Source organism: Doryrhamphus excisus, linkage group LG4 (assembly GCF_037039965.1).
Source record: "Doryrhamphus excisus strain RoL-2023G ecotype Guam linkage group LG4, RoL_Dexc_Guam_v1.1, whole genome shotgun sequence".
Taxonomy (NCBI): domain Eukaryota; kingdom Metazoa; phylum Chordata; class Actinopteri; order Syngnathiformes; family Syngnathidae; genus Doryrhamphus; species Doryrhamphus excisus.
Window position 1 is genome coordinate 7,818,246 of NC_136360.1, and position 9,654 is coordinate 7,827,899.

At 41.5% G+C, this 9,654-nt stretch overlaps 1 protein-coding gene across 2 annotated transcripts; it reads left to right on the plus strand.

The window, feature by feature from the left end:
- Positions 1-321: 321 nt before the first annotated feature.
- rxfp3.2b (relaxin family peptide receptor 3.2b) lies at positions 322-3,969 on the plus strand. Of its 2 annotated transcripts, XM_058073314.2 has the most exons (2): positions 322-1,407; positions 1,501-3,969. In XM_058073314.2, exons 1-2 carry the CDS (start codon positions 586-588, stop codon positions 1,786-1,788), a joined length of 1,110 nt encoding a protein of 369 aa, XP_057929297.2. In that variant the 5' UTR covers positions 322-585; the 3' UTR covers positions 1,789-3,969. The 2 variants fall into 2 exon arrangements, with proteins under 2 accessions (XP_057929297.2, XP_057929296.2); XM_058073313.2 differs by having other exon boundaries at positions 322-3,969.
- The last annotated feature ends 5,685 nt before the right edge of the window (positions 3,970-9,654 follow it).

Consider the following 9,654-nt stretch of genomic DNA (forward strand, 5'->3'; position numbering starts at 1 on the left):
AGGGTTCTGTAATTCCACATTTGTGTGACAGGTGTGCCATTGTTTTTCAATAATAGTCAAGAATTAAATAAAGTCTATATTTGTCTATAATAGCAAAGGATGTGAGTTTTGGTGAGTAATTAAAAAGTAATGTTGGTAATGGCAGTAACTAATAGTACATTTGCATGAGCCACCCAAAACATTACACTCCTACACAGCACCCCCCCCAAACCCACCACAATTGGTCCTTAATGGACATGCCAGCAGACTTTGACATGGCAGTGGGAATCAGAGCGTAAACACTCTCTCTACAGCTACAGCAGTCGCCCAGCCGGCTGCAAGAGACGAGCATCGTCAGCGCGGCACAGCTCTTTTGCGCGCTCACAGGAAAAGCTCGAAGCGCACAACAGAGCGGCAAGCAGCAGCAGAGAGGCAGGAGGAGAGCGGCGTCATCTTCAATGTAGCGGGAGACGGCATTTACAGCACACATGGGAGACAATCTGACACAAGGAATATGCAGCCTCCTAGAGAACTTCTCTTTTGGCTTATAATTCAGATGTCCAACTTTCCAGTTGTTGAAGATGTGTGATTTCAAGAGGATCCAACATGAATGAGACTGGATTTCAAACTCTGGCTACGGAGCCATGTGACCAGCAGGTCCAACTAGATTTGGACAACAATGGTGGGAATTGCAGTACGGGTTCCACGGGTAACCTGTCCCTGCACTGCTGGCTGCAGCTGCTAACGAGGGAATCTACCATGGAGTTCCAAGGAGACAGCTCCAGCTTGGTGGTGCGTGTGATGATAGCGTGCGTCTACTCTGTAGTGTGTGCGCTCGGGCTGGTGGGGAATGTGCTGGCGCTCTATCTGCTTCACTCGCGCTACAGGCAGAAGCAATCGTCCATCAACTGCTTTGTGATGGGGCTGGCCATTACGGATTTGCAGTTTGTACTGACTTTGCCCTTCTGGGCGGTAGACACGGCCCTGGATTTCCGCTGGCCTTTTGGACGTGTCATGTGCAAAATCATCAGTTCCGTCACCACCATGAACATGTACGCCAGCGTTTTCTTCCTCACGGCAATGAGTGTGGCACGTTATTACTCCATCTCCTCTGCACTGAAGATGCACAGCAGGAGGGCGGCAGCAGCCAGAGCCAAGTGGACAAGCCTGGGCATCTGGGCTGTGTCCCTGTTGGTCACTTTACCGCATGCCATCTACTCTACCACCGCCCAAGTGTCGGATGAGGAGCTCTGTTTGGTGCGTTTCCCAGACACGGCCAACTGGGATCCGCAACTTCTTTTAGGCTTGTACCATCTGCAAAAGGTCCTGCTGGGCTTTCTCATCCCGCTGATCATCATCACGGTCTGCTACCTGCTTCTCCTGCGCCTCGTCCTCAGCCGACGCATTTCAGGCGCTGCTGGTCCGGAAGTGGAGCAATGCCGTCAAAGCCGGCGCTCCAAAGTAACCAAATCCATTGTAATCGTGGTTCTGTCCTTCTTTCTGTGCTGGCTTCCCAATCAGGCACTGACGCTGTGGGGGGTGCTCATCAAGTTCGACCTAGTGCCCTTCAGCAAGGCTTTCTACAACACACAAGCCTATGCCTTCCCCCTGACGGTGTGCCTGGCGCACACCAACAGCTGCCTCAACCCTGTGCTCTATTGCCTGATACGTCGTGAGTTCCGTGCGGGTCTCAAGGAGATTGTCCTCCACACTACACCGTCTTTCAGGGGTCTGACTCATCTGCTGCGGCGCAAAGGCAAAGTAGCAGAGGCACCACCTGTCCTGGTGTTGGTGCAGATGGACGTTTGACCTTAAAAGACATTTTGAAGGTGAGGGTGAAAACTATTATAGATTTGCAAAAGGATGCCTTCACCTCAATTCTGCCTCGGCAGCACGTCTTTAATCATATACCTCTTATGTGCAAATAATCACATACTAGATGCAGTGGGATGTGCCCCATTTTCTCCTCAGCTTCCTCTGAGTACTCCTTATATGATCATTCATCTTCTCCAGCTTTGTCGATCTGACAAGCATCACTCCTCCGGAATGCAACCATGAATATGTATAAACGTCAATCATAAATGACATTTAGCAGAGTTGACACTTGTCTGGGATGTTAAGTAGTGTAATCTGCTACCCAGTGAGTGGACAGAATAAAGGTAACAAGCTGAAGCTCTCGGCTGATGGGACATGAATGGGGGGGGCAGTCATGATTAATACATTGTGATGGGAAATGTAGAAAAAACTGTAGAGTCCAATTCTATCCAGGTCACCGGTGTGTGTGACTGACAGGAAGAGAAGCTCTGCCTCACATCAGAAGAAGTTGTTTGGTGTTTCTTGTTGGCTTTTATCAGTGGTGTTCAAACTCTTTCCAGCAAGGGCATCGTGAAAAATGAAAGGATACAAGGGCCACTATATTTTGCAAAGCAACACATGTAGATATGCTAAGTTACATATAATCTAGAAGAAAGTGCATCTCAGCTATACAGGTGAAGGTTTTTGTGTGAGGTTTTTGTGTAGTATGAACTTCCGTTTTTGCTCATGTTTACCCATTTTTTTCTATTTTTATTTTCCACATATCTTCTTCCTTATTTGTAAATGTAATTCTTTTAATATTCAAACTTTATTCCCAGAACATTTTTCTTAACCTAATTTTCAAAAAATTCCAACTTTATTTTCTTTTTGGCATATCGTCAAGTTTATTTTTTTTTACTAAAATGACAATATTACACATTTGTTCTCATAAAATTGCAAATTATTTGTTGAAACTTTTTTGTATTGAGTTGTGGTCTCCTCCTTTTTAATTTATTCCGCCTCTGGGCATGCCCAATTGGCTGTGATTGGTCACACGCCCAAAGTACTTCCTAACTACCAACCATATAAGGAACTCTGCCCTCTGTGACATCATAAAGGGGCAGTTTTACCACGCCTTTTCAAACAGAGCGTTTTGAGCCATCCCAACCTTCTTTCAGGGCTCACTTCCAAATACACAAACCTCATTATCTGAAACTTTGGCATTGTTTAACATGACAATACAACATTATAATTACATTTATAGGTCAGAAAAGTGGAAAAAGCATAATAGGTCCCCTTTAATATTTTGACTTGTTTTTGCCATTTCTGCTGTTGCTTTTTTTATTTTACAACTATTTCAGTTTTCCTCTTGGACGTTTTCTTCTCATAATTATGAACATTAGAACTCTTTGATTAACCTAATTTTCTGAAAATTATTGTTGTTTGTTTGTTATTGTTTGTTTCTCATATTATTATGACAACAAAAACTAAAAGAAATTTATATTTCAACATTATGCCACTAAAATGACTTTTCCTCATAACATTATGACGTTGTCCCTGTAAAATTACAACTTTTCTTTTAATATTGTAACTTTTCTGTCTTAATATTTGGACTTTCTTCTTGTAAAATTGTTGCTATTTTTATTTAGTTAGTTAGTTATTGGTGCTGTTGTTTTTTGTTGTTTTTTTCATTTTCTTCTTAGATTATAATGTCAGAATGTGCCGTCGGCCAATAAACAACCATCTACAAGCTGCAAATAGCTGTTTCGTCAAATTTGGCTTATTTGAGAATATATTGTTAAAAATAAGCATCATATGACTGTACATGTAATGACCAAAGAGTATGACAATTCTTCTGATAATTATGATGTAAAATGTGCATGTTTTTCAAACCCCTGAGAAAATTTTTCAATGACTTGTTCAATATTCATGTGACATGCAAAAACCATTCCATGCATTATATGATGCTAGGTGGTTGTACAAAGTAAATAATGGGTAAATCTAGTACTACTAAGATTTTTCAAACATCATTGTGACAACTATTCAAACGATTGTAACAAGAGAAGACTGGATAAACCAATGGTATATCACTATTATTGTTCCAATGTTACAACTGTGTGGTAATGAGTAGTGACTTGATGCTATTCCTCTTTCATTCGAAGTTTATCAACCTAATTTGACAAGCTCCTGTAAATACTTGAAGTGTGAAATAAAACTTAAGTTGTCTATTGGTGTTGAGTTGATAATGAAATCTTCTAGGCCTTTGCAAGTGCAGGCAGGCTAATGTCCAAAAGAAGTTGACAGTTGACATTCAGAAGGTCATTAGTCAATATAACAGTCTGTCTCACTGTGTCATCTTACAAGGAACTCTAAACTCATCACACAGCAATTTAACACTCAAAAGGTAGCTAAGAAATACACAATACAAGTACCATTACGAGTTAAATTTGAAAAACTTTTTCATCGGTGCCTGTCCCAGCACTCCAATGCACTACAACGCCTCCCCCTGGGCTTCTCTGGCTCTCTCTGGTGGACAGAGGCAGCATTGCAGCACCTCTGCAAGCATCCATCTATTTTCTAGGCCACTTTCTATGCCACCGCCAAACTCAAAGCGTTTTTTCATACCTCATGATTGATTCCTGTCAAATAATAGTTTCACATTTACACTTTTTGGAGCACCACCAGGGGTCAGTTCTAGGCATGCACATGGGGGGCAGTCAGAAATGTTAAGGGGGCATACATTCACACACGTCATCAGTGTATTTCCCAAGCTGACCAGCCAGTGGCATAAAGTCTTTAAAAGATGCCCCGGTAAAATACATAAATAATGCATTCACTGCCAGTCCAGGACCTTATTGGACAGTGTATGGGTCTGGTCTTTGTTAGTTCTCCCTGATCCTAACCGCTGATCTTGAATCAAAATCATGCTAACCAACATGCAAACACACTACAAATATGAGAGTCCACTTTTATATTCACCCTGTTGAGGTCTGTGTTCCACTGAGTGCAATCCTTGCACGGTTCTTTTATTGAATATCAGACAGTGTGGGTTCATGTCTCTTTGCTTTCCACAATGGCAGCTGGAAAATAAAGGAGACAAAGGCCTTGGCAGGCAACATCCCCATCTGATGTGTCATGAAAGATTTTGTTAGCCTTTGTTTTGACTGCTTTTGCAAGAATTTTCTGCTTTTCTACAGCTGAGGCTCTTGAGATTTGTTTCCCCAAGCACACAATCCGCAGCTTGCACTGTGCTGCACAAACAACCTATAACAAAAGCTGTTTTTTGGAACTCGCCGTACCTTACACCTTACATTCCTTAGAACCCTCCATAATAAATGTTCAGAGGACAGCTACCTTGCCTCTAGGAAAAAGGGCGTGTAAGTAAAAGGAATTAGTGTTGTGGGGGATGGCTGAGGATTGTTGTTCCTTTGAATTATTTTCTCTCCTTAAACAATGGAATGAGACACAAAAAAAAGTTTGACCTGTATTTCTCTTGACCTTATTATTTTTGTTTACATGAAACATGTAAACAGCCACATTTTCTAAGAGAATTTCCACACATGAAATTTTGCCCTTTGCCTCTTCACTCACTCTTCCAGTTGTCCTTGTGACTTTGGATCTATTTTTCATTTTTGTTTTTTCTCTGTCAGGGTTTGCCACAACACCAGCCAGGGTGTTCAATTAAAGCCGGAGTATGTGATCATTTTTAACTTTGAAGTGAGCATCTCAACTATTGTGATGGTACACTGGCTTGTAATGACAATAGTGTCTCTGCGGCTTTCATAGTGACCCAACATAATAGCAACGCCTGGACAGCTTTCATGTTGTGCTAGCTGTCGGCAGTATTTGTACTAAACTGATTAACATTGTTTATTTCAAGTTCACTTTTAACACATACATTTGTTGTGCGTTCTCCTTATGCTATGTTTTATCAAGCTGTGTTCGATTCCACTCTTTGGGTACTCCGGTTTCCTCCCACATTCCAAAAACATGCTAGGTTAATTGGTGACTCCAAATTGTCCATAGGTATGAATGTGAGTGTGAATGGTTGTTTGTCTATATGTGCCCTGTGATTGGCTGGTGACCAGTCCAGGTTGGACCCCACGTCTCACCCAAAGACAGCTGGAATAGGCTCCAGTATCTTCGTGAGGGTAAGCAATATAGGAAATTGATGGATTGATGGATGGATAAATTGTCAGTGCCCCCAAAATACATTGTCCATTTGGCATTGTGTAACCACTGCCTGTCAAAATATGTGTTTTCACTATGGCAGAGAATCCCTGAAACATCCCTCATGTCCACGTCTCAGTCTTAGCCTTGTTCTTCATTGGCAGTGGTTACTGGGCTATTTTTTTGTTGTGCTAATAGAATACAACTGGGTCTAAAACTGAAAAAGGGGAATTTGACATCACATGCAGAATATTAAAAAAATAAGCTTCCAATATGCAGAAAAAGATGTGGATAAAAACATAAAAATGGCAAAAACTAAGCAGACGGAACATAGCAACATTATGCAAGCAGACATCTGCAAAGTCTAAGAATGCTTGCTGTCTATCACAGATAAGACACAGTCCAGGCAAAACATTCTTGTCTTCGATGGGAAACATGAATCGCACAGGAAGAGTTGGTCCAAACCAAAGCACAAGGAAATGGACAAAGAAAGTCTGTCTGACTGACAACTACAACAGGATGTGGAAGTGGAGAAGGTGCACCGAAGATGAAAGCTTGGTGGAGACACGTTGTGGGTCTCAGGTATAGAAAGACAGAGGTTATATTAAAGCATACTAAATCACTCAGGGGATCAACCATCTTTATAAACGAGGGCTTCACAGACTATGTCAGGAGGAAAAGGAGGGAGTTGATGCCTGAGCTGCGAGCTACAAAAAGAATGGTGGACATTGCTTATCTTTGTCATGAAAAACTAAAAATTCATCCACGCAAACCTGTCATGAAACCACCAACAGGACAGCAGGATCTGGAATTGGAGACCTTTACCTTCCCGGACTATAAGCGATTAGAATTGGACATGACATAGATGACATGTCATAGAACCGGGCACAATTTTCTTTTTTCCCATGGCGGGCAGAGACCAGTCATTTGAAACTCACAATGCCTGCCTGACAAAAAAATAACATTATTGATTTTGACCATCCCTGCACTCCATGAAGCCATCTTCATTCACCTCCCGATGCAACATTCCCACTAGCCTGCTGGAAACACGGTTGTATATGAGTTTCCGGGGGCTGGAAGTTAATTTTGGAGGTGATTAACAAGAATGGTGCAGCTGTGCATGACTGAGCTCTACTTAGACCCGCCTTAAGATCCAAAAATGCAAAATGTAAATTCTTGCCATTTTTCAACTGGTCTTTTGATCAGTGGTATAGATGTGCTTTGGTGCTTATCACAGCAATAAGCATCTTTATTCAAGCATGATATTATGCTGGAATATAATATGATATGCTGTGAGCGTGGCTATGCTGGTGTCAGATGACTGAAGTGGAAGGTATGGATCACATCATATTGCAATGCTGGAGTAGTGGATGTGCCTACTCTAATTCCACAGTTATTAGTTCTTGAGTCAAAACAATGCATGATATGCTGCTTGCTGAATGAAAAAAACAGAGATTGGCCAGAGTTTGTACAATTCTGTGGACAAATAGATGTACAATTTGAACAAGTAAACAGAGACATAAGCACCCACTTCACATCAGGCCATATGATCAATAGTCAACCAAACTCCCCCAGGACACAAAGTCATAGTAGGGGGTTCTCGGCACTGACCTTTCTCTGGGGCCTAATGATAAAGGCCCAACAGCTCCTGCATCACTGGAATAAAGAATTAGAGCTCATTAGTGTGACACCTATAGGCTGTTGGATGCTGGGATGACTTAAGGAGCCAAGCTGCTTCAAATAGGGGGGTATGATGCAGGAAACGCAGGCTGCTTATTATGATGCATCTCTACCAGACGGTATCCGCCTACTTATTAAGTCCGTGTTTATTTGTAAAACGTCCTTCCTGATTTCAATTTAAGAAAAACTGACAGCATCTTTCTAAGGTTTATCTTCTTAAAGGATGACTTTTTTTTTCTTCATACAAAGGCGGCAATATCCCAAGGTCATAGCTAATTAAACGTTGCAAAGAGCATCTGATTTATGTAATATATATATAATAGTGTCTCTATTCCCCTGGTATCTTGTTCACACAACAGGGAAAAGTTTGAAGAGTTTCAATAAACTGCTTGAAGCCCTTTTTTCAGCTTCCTATCTCCTATCAAGTTGCACTATTACACCCATATCATCCCTCAGTGAATTCAATTTTCACTCCCATAGCCAGAAAATCTGGGACTATGCAGTTGTCCCTCGTTTATCATGGATAACCAGTTCTAGACTCAACAACAATAAGTGAATTTTGGATACATATTACAGGGTACATATTATTCTTTTTTTTTGGGGCCCTTTGTATTGAATTGTGGACTCCTTAAGAGCAGCTACACACAACAACCAGCACAGAAAGCTTTCGAGAACATCCAGAATCTGCACCTATTCCAGATGAATTTCTTTGGATTTTGTGCTTCCCGCAAAAATGGTCTGTTTTAAATTATTCTAACCACACACACGGCCACACCCACTCCGAAAGAAATATCAGGTGATGCAGCATGTTTCTTTTTTTCTTTTTTTTTGTTTCTTTATTTTTTTATTTTTGAAACCTTCGGCCGATAACACATTGTAATTTTGTGATTGTGGGTTCTATAGACAGTCATTTAAAGTGCTTATGACACCAAAACATGTTAATTTTGTCATTAAGATAAGTTCCCACTGGGAAGCTGCCATCCACTCATTTTTATGATCTAGTTCTGAAGGAATGTACTGCCCCGTAGATGGAAATAATAAGTCAAAAACCCACAAGATGTTTGACCATGGAAAAGTGTGCCAAGGTGGCAGTCAATTTTAGCCAGCCTAGTGCTGGGCGAATTAAGTGTTGACTCTTAAATGGCTTGGTTATGATGCACATGCTATAGTGACTATATGTGCCTATGTTTTTGGCCATGCCTGTCCATGGAATGCAAACAAATTAGCTTCATCAGGAGCTACAGCAATTTTTGGCCATTGCTGTAGCTTCTCCTCCGTTACGGACTCCAAGCTTGACCTTACCACCCATGAGGACTTAGACCACCTTCCAAACCTTTCTGGCAGTTATCAAAGTCTCTTCAAGATAGCAATTTAAACTAAAACAAAAAAAGGCAGAGATTATGGAAGGAGACTGAATTTCCAAAACTGAAGCCCCACATCAGAACCAGTCGGCTTTGACTTTCCAAGGGAGTAGTGAGCATCCCTGAATAGGATCTAACCTCTGCCATGACAGCCCACTATCTCCATAGGTGTAAGATGAAAGTCGGCCCGGCATGTGACTGTGGTTTCCCTAACTAGTGCACGCTGCAAGACTGCGCCTCAGATGGTGTCCAGGTGGCCTCGAGGCAGTCACTGACACAGCAGGAGATGCCTTCGCCAGGCTCATACCGATCACATATATTAAGTGAAAAATTTTTATGGTGAGTGCTAATGGCCCATGTTGCTGTATAAGGGGAAAAGGTTACTGCCAGAGGACCAAAAATAATTCTAATTATTAAAAAATAAAAAGGGGGGGCACCCAATGTCCCTTTTTTCATGGGGCTCACACTTCCTGGTTGCAACCTTGCTATTGGATATATGATATGAAAAAGGGAACAAGTGAGAATGCAGTCAGCAAACGAGGTGTCTCACCGCTGAGAGAGGCTGGGCATTTAGTTTAATGAATGTAATCATTTTTATGATTTGTTGACTATCCAACTTTGACTATATTAGTATTAGTCTATATTAGTTTTACTGATGTTTTAAAAACTC